The sequence below is a fragment of the Neolamprologus brichardi genome, chromosome 13, assembly GCF_056152115.1.
Source record: "Neolamprologus brichardi isolate AB-2024 chromosome 13, ASM5615211v1, whole genome shotgun sequence".
NCBI lineage: Eukaryota > Metazoa > Chordata > Actinopteri > Cichliformes > Cichlidae > Neolamprologus > Neolamprologus brichardi.
The window spans coordinates 14,241,924-14,257,271 of record NC_142116.1 but is presented as its reverse complement, the minus strand read 5'-3'; the positions used below and the strand labels follow the sequence as shown (position 1 = coordinate 14,257,271).

Sequence of the window (15,348 nt, the reverse complement as noted above, 5' to 3'; positions counted from 1 at the left end):
CACTCAAGATATAAAGTTATTGGCTAAAAAAAATACAGCAGCTCAAATGAAGAGCCAGAAAAAATTTAATCAAACTAATTATCTTTGTCAGGAGGTGTGATAAAGGGTTCCAGTGTGTATATTATTACTGCTCAACAAAACCTGTAATATGCTGTATGTTTATATGCTGTATCAGAAGTGTTATTTTGAGGGGCGGGGAACATATTTTTGTATCTTCCTTGTTTCCATATGCATCCTTGTAACCATGTAATTGTTTGTTAGAGGTTGATGCTGAAAATCAAGATCAGGAATGCATGACAGTGCCCTAAAAAAACACACAGTGACTTTGGCAGCACTTACTTTTATGCATTAGTGATTAACCAAAATAAATCTGCAGTGGCTGCGGGTAAGGGAATGTTGACTGTATTGTTAATGCTAAATTACTGATTATACAGGGAAGAAACCGGGTGCAACTATTTCACCATATTTATTCCTTGCAGTAATGCCTTGCTTCTGTAGTTTATTTTTGCTTTATTACTGGTGTTAACTGTGAAATTGTGTCTTGAGGGAACCGAGTCTGAAACAGGAATAGAGATGCAAATTTCTCAAAAGAAGTAAATCTGAAATGCAATCCAACTTATTCAGTCTTATCTCTTAGCATCAGATGAAAATTATTCATGGGATGAATCCACTCAGTCCTTTGCACCTCAGGATAAAAACCTTTACTTCTTCCTTCACATCTTTTCATATATATTCTCTGTTCCCCCCACCCCAACCCCAGGATTCTTTCTAATCAACCTTTTTGGAATTATTATTATGATTTATTTATTTTGACAAAAAGGGGGGATTAAAGATACAGTTTTACAAGTAAAAATCCTTGATGGATGTTTAAAAACTAAAATAAAAAATAACAATCACAGGCACCTGGTTGGCGTTCATTACATGATGCTTGAAAGTGAAATGTGGTCTCAAAAATCCTTTGGCAGCTGAGCCATGCTGTTACATAACACTCATGCAAAAATGATCATATTTGGAGACAATATGTGTAGCATATTGCATCACACATCCAGATAACTGATATAACTGTGTAGTCTGCACACACATTGGTGTACATTCATTATGTACACCAGTTTCAACCCTTAATGTAAATTAAGGGATAAACTAATCAGCCACTAATCGGGTTAAACTAATCAGGTTAAACTAAACGTGGAAGTAACTCATTGCATGATCTGTTGAAGTTAAAACTTAGCATAAGGATTGGTAATTTAAGTAAGTTTGAACAAGTTGTTGGTAGCATACGGGCTGCTTATCTCCTGGGATTTTCCCACACAACCATCTCTAGGGTTTGCAGAGAATTTTCCAAAAGGAGAAAATATCCACCGAGTGGCAGTTATCTGGGTGAAAATGTTGTCTGGACCGATTTCTGCTGTGACATTCACATGTAGGATCTTAAAACAAAATGACAGCATGTGTCCATCCTGCCTGTATCAGTTCCTTGGCACACTTTGAACTCCTGAGTACCAATTGAGTAACGTTTGAAACCACAGCCTGCCTATTGTTGCTGTCCATATTTATTTCTTTATGACCACAGTGTTACCCAAGTTCTAGCGGAATAACATGCCAAGCTCAACCAATCTTAAAACTGGTTTCATGAACGTCACAGTGAGTTCACTGTACTCAAATAGCCTAAACTGTCACCAGATCTCAAACCAACAGAGCGCCTTTAGGATGTAGCAGAACAGGAAATGTGCAGCCAACAAATCTGCAGCAACTGTGTGATGATATGATGTCAAACCAAAATCTCTAAGAAATATTTCCAGGATCATGTTGAATCTGTGCCACAGAGAATTAGGGCAGTTCTGAAGGCTAATGGGGGTCCAATCCCCTATTAGTAAATTATAAATAATAAAGTGACTGGTAAGTGTAAGGTTTGCATACTACACTCAATTATACTTATCACATAGTAATAAAGTATAGGTTATACTCGGTGTGCTTAATGCCTGAACACCAAACTTATAGGTTTAAAAAAGAATGTATAGCTGTAGCTTTCTTTGGACTATTTCGCCTTTGAATGTGATAATGCAAACTTTAAGTGTATTTCTTTGTGACTCAGCTTCTGAGAGGCACTGACCTGATGTCTCTATGCTCGCACTAACCTGAGGCTTTCTCCACCCTTACTGTCGTCATTAGCCCAAGCTTGTCATTTATCACGTGTGTACTTCCACTCAGGGAGGGGAGCTACTAATCAACCCCAAGGAGCTCCACTTGACGCTTTAGCATTTCACATCTTAAATAGGACCAGCCATGTGTTATGGCCATACTTTCACTACAGCAGCTGAAGCCTCTTGCGTGCTCTGCGCCATTTGTTACATGTCAGCTGACCACATCCTAATTCTTTGTCAACTGTCTTCTAAGAAAGACATCTTTGTCTCAGCACCAATCTGCTCTAATATCTAATTGCAAACAATATCTGAAAGTTGCAGCTGCTGACCTCAAAATAATCCAAGGCGTGTATCGTGCTGGCCATTGTGCAAATTACACGTCGCATCTACGCTACCTGTCACTTGCACCTGTCGCAAGCTTTACATTTTACTCTCTGTTTTTGGCTATGATTAGCCCACGCAGTCCAACAAGCTTCTACACAAGGGCACAGTTGTGGACACACATTCTTTCTCTCATTATCACCCTTTGTTTGATGTTACACACGCATGCATGTCGGATATAAAAAAAATAAATTCATACATTGCAATGGTGAGACTCGCATTCTTCTCCTCCAAATGCTCGCGTTTAAAAAAGCTCCCCAGATATGACCTTCTCTCCCACCAGCATCCCTGCCACTAAATGCTAATGACTGAGAAATCAATGAGCGCAGATTTATAGGTCACTCTTTTAATGGCAGCAATTACTCCAGACTCATGGACTATTCAGGCTCAGTGCCTTGCTTTCCCAATCTGCTATTTTGGCCATGGGATGAACTGAACATCCTTCTGAAATTGTCTGTGAAAAAGGCAACAGTAATGGGAAGGATTATGGTTCGTTCCCTGTGGTGATGGCAAAAAGAGACATGCGGTGGAGTAAGTGCATGTGGGTTGGACCTCGTGAGGCTGGAGCTGCACGATGGGCTTTTATATCTACTTGAGTGATGTAGGGAAACCCCGTGAGGCCACATAAGGGTAAAACACTGAAGAAAATGTAGCGTTCTGGAGGCCAAGGTCAGTCTCCTAGGAGCCGTGTTGCTTCTACCTTTCTGCAGGTGGGACTTTTCCTGGCAGGAGTTATGCTGGCCAGTATTCTCCACAGATAAAAAAAACAGCAAAGTCTTCTGTGGAAGCAGGTAGACAGAGTTCAAAAGCTGGGAATTGGTAATTGGATGCCCTCCCAGTTGAACAAATATATTACTCGTCACTGACTTGGAAACCATGTTGTTGTTGTTAAGCAGATTGCTTCTTTTGATCCCCCCCCCCCCCCGAATGAATGGTAATGTAACTTTAATGAAAAAGATTGTCCATCTGTTTATTTTCTCAAACTGCTTGTTTACCACAGTGCACATAATAATGGATGATAAGGCAATGCCTTTTCTCTTCCTCTGCGGCAGACTTCACTTGCCAAACTGATGCTATTTTGGGGATGTTTTCAATGGGAGGATACTGCGTCCTCTCCCGCCCACATCTGAATCTGTTTTAATACCTTGGCCCATCCCTCGTTCTTCATCCCTTTTTTTTTCTCCCCTTCCTCTGTGCTCCCATGAAACAAAGAGGAATGTAGGACAAAGTCTCTGCAGGCTGCTCTTAAAGGGATGCCCTTGTTCCTGCTCCACTTCTGTTTCTATTCTCTCCTCTCTCGATCCCTCCATGTCACACATGCATGCTTCTGCATGCGCATGCTTGCACAGTCACGTTAATGTGCAGAGGTCTGTATAAGCATGCAGACTCAATTTTGCCTCAAAGAGGCTTGAAAAGCAGCATCTGGTGCCCGTAACTCTATCATTGGTGTGTGATCGCAAAGAAGCAGTGCCTGATTATTCATTAATAAGGTAAGGTGAGAAATATGGCTGAGCACTGAGGCAAGCACAGGAGACTGTCACAATGAAGGGTAGCCTATTAAAGGACGTTGGGTGTTTGCAACACCTGATTGTTGTGTCTGGGTGGAATAGCTTTGTTTCTGTGTGGATCAGCGAGGACTGTGTAACTATGAGTAGGATTAAGTCATAGTTGACACCATTCCCAAGTGGATTCAGACTTAATCCACAACTTGCAGGGTAAAAAGAAAAATGACTCCCATCAAGATGCAATTTTCATCAATTTACCAAAATCTCTCCCACTTGAGACAAAAATGGCATTTCATTATTTTTATCCAAACTCTTAGGGGGATTTTCTCTTGCCCGATAACTGAGCGATTATCAACACTTGAATGAAAAGAAAAACTATGAGAAATTATTAAATGTTGTGGAATGGAACAGCACTGTTTGGTCACAATGGAGCCTCTCTCCTACACTGCTAAAATTAGGCTATTTAATTGCCTTTGTTATCTGCGTGTGGCCTAAGAAAGAGTCTGAAAAATATTCCTGGTTCACTTTCGATTAAGCTATAGATGTAACAATATAGCATAACAGTCCTAAAGCATTATTATAATGACAGTTACCTTGTGTATCCCGCGCATGCACTGCATCATGATCAAGGTCTAATGAAAGAAATGACTGGACACATGATTAGCCAGGTCACTTGAAACTTTGTTTGTCAGTTTGATTGTTAACCCTCTCCAGGCAGACGTTGCCGATTTGCAACAGTTAAAAACTAACAGCCTGATTACCCCACATACATATTTTATGAGGTTTTTTTTTTACTCAGAAGTACCACTGCAGGACTTGGTTGTGCATTAGCAACAAAAAACTTAATTTGAGCCTGAGAGGGTTAAAGTTACCATGGAAACCTGCTGTTACAAATGGCTACATCTTGCCATGTTGATGCTAATAAACAAAGATGTTCTTTTTTCTTCTCCTGGTGTTCTATAAGTGGAAGCTATTTTAGACACAGCATGGGAGCTACCCCAAAACATTCAGTTTCATTTAATTAAGCCTGCATTAAAATGAAATGTTTCAGTAGTCTCTGTCAATTCATATTTTCCAGGATGATGTTGTTGTTAAACACGATAAAGTCCTATAAATAAGCTCACTGCATTTATATGCTGAAAAGTACTGAACCCAAGCGAAAGACTGGTGGTTAAGGAATAAGGAAGGAGATAAAGTAGCATCTTAGTGTAAATGGAGGTAATAAATGTTTCAATGTAACCAGAGCAGAGAAAACTGGACAAATCTTGGATTAGCGCCTCAGAGGACCAGCTCGCCTTTTTTATAAGAAAAAGTATCGCCTGTGTTGAAACAGTGCACTGTGAGACACACACTCACCAAAGTCGAAAACGTACAGAATTGAAGGTTATACAGTCGTCTTATGAATAACAGAAGACAAAAATAATTACTTTATATCGGGGAAAAAAAGTGTTTATTTTTCTTGATTGGTCCTCATCTAGAAAAAACTTAAAGCAAACTGGTATAAAATTATACATACCATAATTTGCTCTCAACAGTTCCCATGACTATTGATTGTGAGCTTCTCCCAGTTGACCTTTGGTGAGACCCAAGATATTCTATAGTCTATAGTCTATTACAGGGCTAACATGGAGAGACAAGAAATTGGAAACATTGTAATTTTACCTTTGCAGACCATTAAAACTCCCTGAACACACAAAGTAAGTTTTCTATCACTTACTGTGAATGATCTGAAACTGAATTTAACTATGACAGAATTAAAATAATAGATTTTCTCTCTAATGGATAAACTATTTTAAACTAAGCTTATTTCTGAGTTTTAGGAGAAATGTCTTTTTGATGAGAATATTGCAATAAAAGTGTTATATAATAAACTCAGTGAAATAATTCCCTGACAATTCTTGATAACCATGTGACAAATTAATTTTTTAAATATTCATTTGCATTTTTTTGTGATATTTGCTATATCTGGCACTTTTCTTAATGCAATTTATTGCTCCAAAATGTTTTGTGCAATTTATTTAGCCCTTTAAAGGGGAAGAAAATCACACTGATGATGTAGAAGCCTCAAAAACGTACAAAATCTCGTGCATTAAAATTGACTAGGCATTAAGGAGTTAATATTTTGTCCTTAAAGAAGGTTATTTTACATGAATAGGTGATAATGCCCTGATTAAATGACCTGAAATGAGACCAAATAGGAGTAGGACTCAGCACAGCCGACTTAATTGCTTGACGACTTTCATCAGTGAGCTGATAAAGACTTACACTTTCTGAATAACCACAGTTTATTATCTCTTAATTAGTTTGTGTTCAAAACCAGAGTTGCTTGTTTCATGTATTTTAGCTTTTGTGGCTTTGCAGTATATTAAAAATGCACTCACCTGTTGATTTCCTTTTTCTTTTTGCTGCTTGCATCATATGAAATTGTGTTTTCTTTTAAAGGTGAGCTATTTTCATTCATAGGCAGCTTGAGACTAAAATAAAGTCTTAATACAGGATACGCCTGCAGCAGGAGGCAAGTCATTTGCACTCACATTACAAAATTGAGTTGTCTATTTTTAGCTTCCCTGGAGGGATTTTATTTGTCCGTTGCCCTTGTCATTGCTAAAGTATTTCTTATTTTAGTAATGGTGCCTTGACCTAAATCAATCAGAGTACCAACCTGGCCTTCTTTCAGCTTCACAGACCCCTCCCTGCTGTGCCGCTTCCATGTGCTGTCCTCTGGAGAAATGCTGCACCTAAGCTATTAGACGTTTGGGTATTATCCCCGACACATCCGTATTTTTCAGCCCGAGCACATTTATTAACACCTGGTGACTTTTTAAAAAAAATGAGACTCAGAAAATGCAATAATCTAAAACAAAGAGTGCGACATTTCTCGTCTATGAGAGAGTGACTCAGATTTGGTGTGTGTTGCATGGTGATTGTAAGCATTAGTCATGTCAGCAGTAGCATGTTGTTGTTGTTTCCTCAGGGAGAAACCTTGCTGTTGCTCCTGCAGCTAGCCAAGGTCATGTGCAGGCTAACGAATGACTGGGTCCTGCTGACGGACTGAAGGTGTTCGGGACTATTTTTAGATCATCATCATCATCAACATACTCTGTTGCCCTTGAGACGCAAATGACTTTTTGCCTGTCTGGCCCATCTTGCGGTGGGTTAGGTGGGGATCAGAGGATTTTGATGCTTCTACCTTTAATATCCTGCAAGATTTTGCCCCTAATTGTTATTCTGCTTGTGTGTCTGTGTGTGTATACATGTGCATACCTAGTTCTAGCTTAGGTAATAAACACAGTGGGGTTGGAGATGAAGAGTTTTTCCATTGTCACTTTTACATCTTCGGCTCTTCTCCCTCTTATGTCACAACCTTTCTTCTCTTCTTGTCTAATCTCTACCTGTCTTGCTGCTGTCTTTCTTTCTCTCCCACCACCCCTGCTCCCTCCTCTTGCTCCGTCTCTCTCTCATCTCCTCTTCCTGTCAGGCACGATGGTGTAACCCCAGGCTGTGGCAGAGCTTAAGGAGTAATAAGACCTGTGGTGGGCAGATCTATTTTCTGCAGGACACTGGCAGCATGTGGCCAGGAATCCCTTGTGATTGCAGAGTGTGAAATGACATTGAAAGCAGGAATCTGGATTTTTTTCTTGTCTTACACACTCTTTGTGTGGGAAGGTGACACAGATAGTGGGGTTCAATAACAGAAGTGCCCATCCTATTGCTGGGCAATGCATAACAGAATTAAAAGGCTTATCATCTTTTTGAATAGATGTTCAGGTCAATAATGAGTGAATTCATGGGCAACCCACTTTTATCCCATGACAAATTGATAACATGTGATGTTGACGAAGGCATATGCAGCGGCACCTGGACATGGCTGCAGAATTCTCAAGTATGCACCCATTTTTAAGGGATTTTGAATTGAATTTTGTCAGGCCACAGTTGTTGCTAATTATTTGCTTTTGTCCTTAGCATTTAACTTTAAGGCTTCATTAACTATTTCATGACTACTTTTGAGCTGTGTGACTAAAACACTCATCCAAGAAGTCACTTGGATGAGTGACGAAACGTTTCTCCCACAAAACGCTACGTCCAGATGAACAGAATCAACTTTTGGAGATGTAGAATAGAAGAATAGAATAGAATAGAATAATCATTGTCCCACAAGGGGAAATTTGGTTGTAACAGCAGCCAGAAAGACACATATACAACAAACAGTAAACAGGACACAGAACAGAAACATACACAATTTTTCTTACATATTTACATTAACAATGGTTACTATAAACAGAGTACTGTACAGTTATTAAAATTAAATAAAATTAACTACAGATAAGAGGCAAACCAGGTTGTAGCGCAAATCGGTTGATTAAATTATTGCAGTTACAGCGCAGATGTAAACATCTATGTTTGTTGGGAGCAGTTCTGATTGTATTTGTGACTAAAAGTGTTAACGTGACAGTAATGTCAACTTTTAAAGTTTACATGTTGTCTCCAGGCTTTCATTGGTTTCCTTCCGTCACAGGAAGAAACTTGCTGGGTTAATTTTCCTTCCTTCCACAGGCTTAGACTTGGAGCTTGTTCTCAGGTGTCGCCCACTGCTCTCTTACTTAGGATTATATGCTATGAATGAATTTTGCCTTAGGTTATCCTTTATAAATCCCTAACTTTTAAAAATGCCATGTCTGAAGAAATTTTTGTTGAGTTCAAAGGGGTCAGTTTGAGGAGGGGTGTCTCAGAGTTCACTCATCAGAATCAGTAAATGGTAAATGGACTCTCATATAGCGTTTTTCTGCCCTCATGGAGCACTCAAAGCACTTTATACGACATGCCACATTCACCCATTCACACCAGCACTTTTTTTTCTATGCTTTTCAGTGCTTTTTAGCTAACATTCACATGCATTCATCCTCCGATGGATGCATCTGAGAGCAACTTGGGGTTAGTATCTGGCGTACAGACTGAGGGAGCCAGAGATTGAACCGCTAAACTTCTGATCAGTAGTTGACCTGCTCTATACCTCCTGAGCTACAGCCAGTAGGAATATAATGACCTGGCACCTGTTTCTGTGCCAAGGACCTACTGAGTTCCTCAAATCCAAGTTTAGCAGGAGTAAAGTGAATAGTAATGCCATCTTTTTCTTGCAAAATCTGTCTTGTGTAAATTCTTGTTTTATATGGTTGACGGATAGACAGAAAATTGTAATACAAATGAATTGCTTGTTTATGTATAATACATACTGTGCTAAATTCTTGGGTCAGCCGTAATTTCTTTCCATTTCCTTTCATACTTTCTTGTAATTTTTAACATGGTCGCCATGCTTTGTTACTAGTAGCCAGTCGCAAAAACACATAATATATTCCAATCTCTTTACTTGAATGTATAAAGACAACACAGTTTGAAAGGCGTACAATAGTATTTTGGTACAAGTAAGATGATTTCTAAAGAGCTATTAGCTCAGCTAACTTATCTCACTATTGTGCTGAGTGTGCAGTTACAACAAAACTGAGGAAACTGGATAAGTGGAAGACAAAATATTGGGCCTAAAAAAACATTAAGATTTCATCCAGTGGTGTTGGGATCTTGACAAAATGCATGTAATTATGAATGCAGACAGCATCCAATTCATTTTTCAGCATGACAATGATCCCAAACACACTGCCCATCCAGTAAAAGCATACTTGGAGAGAAAAACACAAAATTGAACACTATCAGTCATCGATTGGCCTCCCTAGAGTCTGGACCCCAACATTATTGAGGCAGTGTGGGATCATCTTGACAGAAAGCAGAACAAAAGGCAGCAGACAGTCAAAAAAGAGATATTTGCATGTATATTTGCACATTTCAATAAATAACATTTTTCCAGCAGAATTCTGGAACAAATATTTCTACTTAACATCGTCTGAATATTAAACCTGGCCTCACAATATAAAACAGTCTCTCTGGCCTTTTAGCTTCTAAATGTTCCACTTAGTTTGTCAAGTAGTTCCTGCTTTGTGTATCTTTCTGTGAGGCTCAGGTACTGTAGTGCACAGTCAGCTTTTTTTTTTTTTTGGCTGGGAACTGCTTTCTGCTGCATTTAGTGCAGCTTTAGATTAAATTAAAGGAATACATTACTTGAAAAAATGTTGCTTTAATGTTAGCAGACAAAGGATAACTCTTTGTACGTGTGTGATGGCACTCAACTCTATGACTGCAGTACATCGAATCCATTTATTAGCACACCTGTATTAGGAGTGTGGCTTCATTTTTATTTGTGCTTTTAAAAATGTGCACAAAAGAAAAGCCAAGGTTGGCAAAACTAATGCAGGGAGAAGGCGAAAAAAAAACAGTGGACTTGAAAAAAGTCACCTGTCTGTTCTTGTTTTTCTTCCTTTGTAGTTCACATTGCCGTAATATGCAGTTTAAAATTCAGCCGCTCTATAATTGGACTGTACCCATGTTGTACTGATGAAATCACCTCACTGTGTCTTCCCCCTACTTTAGTTAATGATGAGCTTTGCTTTCCAATGATGATTATAAAATGACTAAACACGAGCTCTCTGTGTAACCATTGTGTTGTTTTTCTAAAGCGAATAGACGGCAGATTCAGTGAACCACACGAGCCCTGCTGCTGCTGCCATGCTTTCTCTGTATTGTCAAGAGTCAGTCACATGACTTTAGTGGTTATTCAGAATTAGGTCAGAGCTGGGCCCAAGGGAAAACTCCACAGTGACCGCTCCAAATGGTGTCTTCAGTATGCACCATCTGCATGTGTATAAATGTGTGCTTATGATCATATGTGCTTTGTTAAGACACTGACCTGCGCGTAGGTCTGCAAACATTAGCTAAGGTTGAACTTCTAAATCATTGTGTGAGTTTCACTGTAGATGTTAGAAGATTTGCGGATGAATGTTTTGGATGCCAAATACTTATTATTTACTTATTATCTGTGAGCTGCTTCAATTTGATCTGATATCGCGTAGAGATACTTCTGGTGGTACATTACTTTAGCTCCAAGGACTAGATTTTTAAACAGTGGCTGCATAAATTAGACTAATCCAGATCATCCTGGCACTCAGCATCAATGTCTAAAAGATCACATCAGTCTTTAGGATATGCCCAACATAGGCCACAAGGCCACGTATTAGAAGTTGGATCATCCTCTTCGAGCAATCTTTCTTCTCTACTTAGTCAGCCATTATAAAAAAGCATCATGTGATCAAGGGTCTGATGTTGGAAGATGATTAAGTTTCACGAATCATTACCTTTGGGGTCTCATTATGTGGTAAACTCCATTCTGATTCATACACTGCATCCCCATGGGCCCCCTACATACACATGTAGACTTAAACATTTAGCTTGACTTTGAACTGTATGCTGTGGTAATAGCCCAGTGTGTCTTCCCTCACCGCTCTATACATTCCCAAAAGGTCGCCTATAGTCAGCCACACCGTAATGCATATTCATGCTTATCCCCACAGTGGGATATCCTCATTACTCAAGAGCAAAATACTATAGGCCCATTACCAAGTGAAGAATGGGGTGGGCACAGAACCTGTTATTGCTTTTGTTGCGAGCACCAACTCGCTAATGGTTAATCATCACGCGGTAAATAAGAAAATGGATTATATGACAGACCAGACAGTTAATAACTCATTTATCATCATCTGCCTTTTTGAAGAGTATCACCAGCCCAGTCTCCACACATTCTCTTCAAATGAGGGACTATCTTTTGGAACATTTGTGTGTGACAGACGCGGAATAATTTATGCGTGTTGAAAGTACTGTCACATCAAAGCAAACTCCACTTTCAGTATATTTTCGGCTGTTTCATCTAGATGTGATTGACTCTACAGCTAAGCTAGAGCCATAAGTCTTTCATCTTGCTCTATGACCCGCCCCTCCCACTCACTCCTCGGACTCAGTCGACGTAAACACCATCATTGCATTGAGCTCAGTATTACGGGAGATTTCAGTTTTATTACAGTGGTTATAACTCCATATTTTATATTTTGATCAAATTATTTCACATTTACTGACTGATAATTGCTGTTAACTGATAATTCTCTCTGTCTCTAGTCCTATAGAATCCTGCCAGAACTTCTACAAAGATTTCACGTTACAGATTGATATGGCCTTCAACGTATTCTTCCTTCTTTACTTTGGCCTGCGGGTAAGCTGGTGCATGCACACAACCATTTTTTACATGCATATGCTGTGCACATGGATGTACTACAAAATACAGCCATATAGCTGTTGTTTAATCTTCAAAAAGGCTCTTTAATGCATCTGACTTCATTCATTTATTGCTTTTTATTGCTTTTATTTTTATGATGGCATAAAAAACAGTTACTTTGAGACACAGTAATCTTGTAGGACAGCTGACATGCATGTGCAGACTTTTACCTTAGTCACCCATTACTCAAACAGAAAATTTGTTTGAGCTTAGTTTAAGCTGACATTGCTGTAACGATGTTCCCAGCATGGCAGTCATGCAAGAGCAGAATTCCGATGGTGCAAATGCCATCCGGATGCTTGACATCCTGAATGAATGAAAAAAACAAACAAACTCATAAGCTGCTTACACCAACAACCATTACTGCATGACTCAGCAAGTAGGGTGAAGCGTTTGTCATTGTGTATAATAAGTCAGCATTGTCAAAAGAAGACACAGCAGTTTGAAGAGCAGGCTGTGGCAAAGTCAGGATGTTTTGTGCAAAATTAACCTTCAGTTGTCCCCTTTTTTCTTTTTGACAGTTTATAGCAGCCAATGACAAGCTGTGGTTCTGGCTGGAGGTCAACTCAGTGGTTGACTTCTTCACTGTTCCTCCTGTGTTCGTCTCTGTCTACTTAAACAGAAGCTGGCTTGGTAAGTTTCCATATCCATAAACGTAAACTTATAGCTCTCACTCTATCGACCCTATTGCTTTTCCTTTCCGCTTATTTTTAATGATTTTCATCCTCACATTTGTGTCTTTCTATTCCTTTTTGCCCTCTGTCATTGAATGCCACCCTTCCTTTTATCTCCTCCTATCACTCCCACCGTCTCCCCATCACTGGGAGCAAGTCTCGGAGGCTCTCTTGCTTGCGGCTACAGTCAATGTTCCCTCGTCATTGAAAGTGACAGGGCTGGGTTCCTCTGATGTTTCAGGGAACACAGACACAGCAGAGTGGATCATCTAATGGGAGTGAAAGTGACTCAGAGTAGGGCTGTGGCTCGGTGACTCTCCATGTTTGTGCTTCACATTCATTAGTTTTTGGTCCGTCGAGGCGTTGCACCTGGGGTACCTCACAGTGCTGTACCATCTATTAGACTCATTCACATCCATGCGAACGAAAAAATGCACATGTAAAAGCATGTGATATCCCCATACACACTTATACACACTCTCGCATGAGCAGACTGGAAAATACCCTAACCTGCATTACATAACGACCTATTTTTTCCCCACTGTGTTTAGATGATGTGACCTAAATTACATTGCAGTTCTTTGTAGGTGTGTTCTTTTTTGGATGCTCTGCCTTTCTGCTTTTAAAAACCTCAAAGAAGAAGCTCCTTCGTGCCGACACTATTCCAGCGTTGGTCTTATCGTGTCTCTGGTATACAAAAATTGCTGAGCGACAATGTTAATGCAGTAGTCACACTAATACTGACATTTAAGCTTCCTTCAAATTGCTATTTTTGTCGAGTTTGTCTCCAACACTCTTTATCAGTAACAGTAGGAGTGCTCAAATAGTACAATTAATTTAATGTGACCGTTTCAGGGTGCTCTTGGTGTTCACTGCTACATTTTTAAGGATTTCACTGAGTTTTAAAAGAGTAGAGCAATCGATATTGCCATTGGCAAGGTTTTTGTCAAATTTGAGAAGAAACACGAGGAATCACTCGATAATGCTGGTTTTCCTCAGGTTTTTATTTTTTTACATGCCCGCCAGAATCACTGACTCTGTGAAGTAATGTGAGGCTGTGAATGTTTGATCTCTGAGTTGATGAAGGTTTCTTAAGAAGCGCAGAGTGGTTCGCGAATTTCACACGGAACAAGCTGTGTAATGAATTAGACGTGGCCAAGCCAAGTAGTCTGGTTTCGTGATGCAAGGTGTCCTCATCTCCTCCCCAGAAGACTGTTGGTGTTAGGCCCTTGATGAGGATGATGAAAGATTGTGAAATGGTGGTCTGGCTGCTGGCTGATGTTCTGTAATGATTATTAAATATCCTGCATGTGGACTTGATGCAGGAAAGAACAACACCTTAACATATAATCCAGCTTCATTGCGAGCTGTTATCCTTAAACAAAATGTGCCTATAATGTTTTTTTTATTTAGAGATGCCCTAGATTCCAGGGCTCTTCATTATTTTTAAATGGGGAGACTCAGTGCGTTTCAGTTTCACAATGGTGACACGAGAGGTGGCATCTCAACCTCATAAAAACAAAGACATTTTTTATTTCAGTGTTGGACTTGTCTAACAGCAGCACAGGAAAAGAACAGAAAACCCTCTGTCATGCATTGGGATGGGTTTATTTTTACTGGGCGTTGTGTTTAATAGCAACATAAAGTGCTGCGAAGCCCATGTTATAAAATTAACAGAGCGTCGATCTGCAGTAGGATGTGACGGTCGATTTTAGAATACCAATGATGTGCTGAAAGTGTCTTCATAATCAGGTCGAGAACCTGAGAATAGCAGTCATTATTAACTGCTTATATCCTGTATTAATAAGGGAGTTAATATGGAACTCTGTGGTGGGAGGAAAATAAGCACAATTAAACGGTATCAGTCGGAAAATGTACCTGATCTGCTTTCTGATGGTGACCTTTGCAATTCACTGTTAAATAAATGAAATTGCCCGTTTTGCTTTAGCTGTGCATGTGGTTGTTCACTTCCATCAGACAGCTTAACAGGGCCAAAACGAGCAAATGCACAACTGCTGTTACTTTGCTTTAGTTAAGTGTCCATACTGTTCCTTAACACAGGTTTTGTTAGAAGCTATGGTGGCTGTTAAGAGTGCGTATTGTGCTCTTCAATCCCCTTGGATTGGTTCATCTTCACTTCAATTAGCTGGTAGGGAATACACACCACACACCAGGCAGCATAATATATCACAATTATACTACCTCTCGTTTCAGTCCTGGAGAAGACCGTTGGAAATTCAGTGGAGGTGTGCCCGGTTAATAAAAAGCCCACTAATAAGGGCTCTGCCCTGTGCTCTGTGGTAGAGTATTTGCCCACTTTGCACACAAGGCAGTGCCTGTATACGCTGTGCACATTTTAAGTCATGTTCTCTTTGGCTTTGCAAATTGGACATTGATTAAGGGGAGGAGAATGATGTGAGGCTAATGTAAGAGTAGAG

At 39.7% G+C, this 15,348-nt stretch overlaps 1 protein-coding gene across 6 annotated transcripts in view; it reads left to right on the top strand.

Annotated features, from left to right (window-relative positions):
- kcnma1a (potassium large conductance calcium-activated channel, subfamily M, alpha member 1a) overlaps positions 1-15,348 on the top strand; it is a 146,679-nt gene that overhangs the window by 70,488 nt on the left and 60,843 nt on the right. For all 6 annotated transcript variants that reach the window (XM_035904692.2, XM_006783790.3, XM_087850196.1 and 3 more), the window contains exons 4-5: positions 12,080-12,173; positions 12,758-12,869. In XM_035904692.2, the coding sequence (XP_035760585.1) occupies positions 12,080-12,173; positions 12,758-12,869 (206 nt within the window). The remainder of the gene's footprint in view (positions 1-12,079; positions 12,174-12,757; positions 12,870-15,348) is intronic.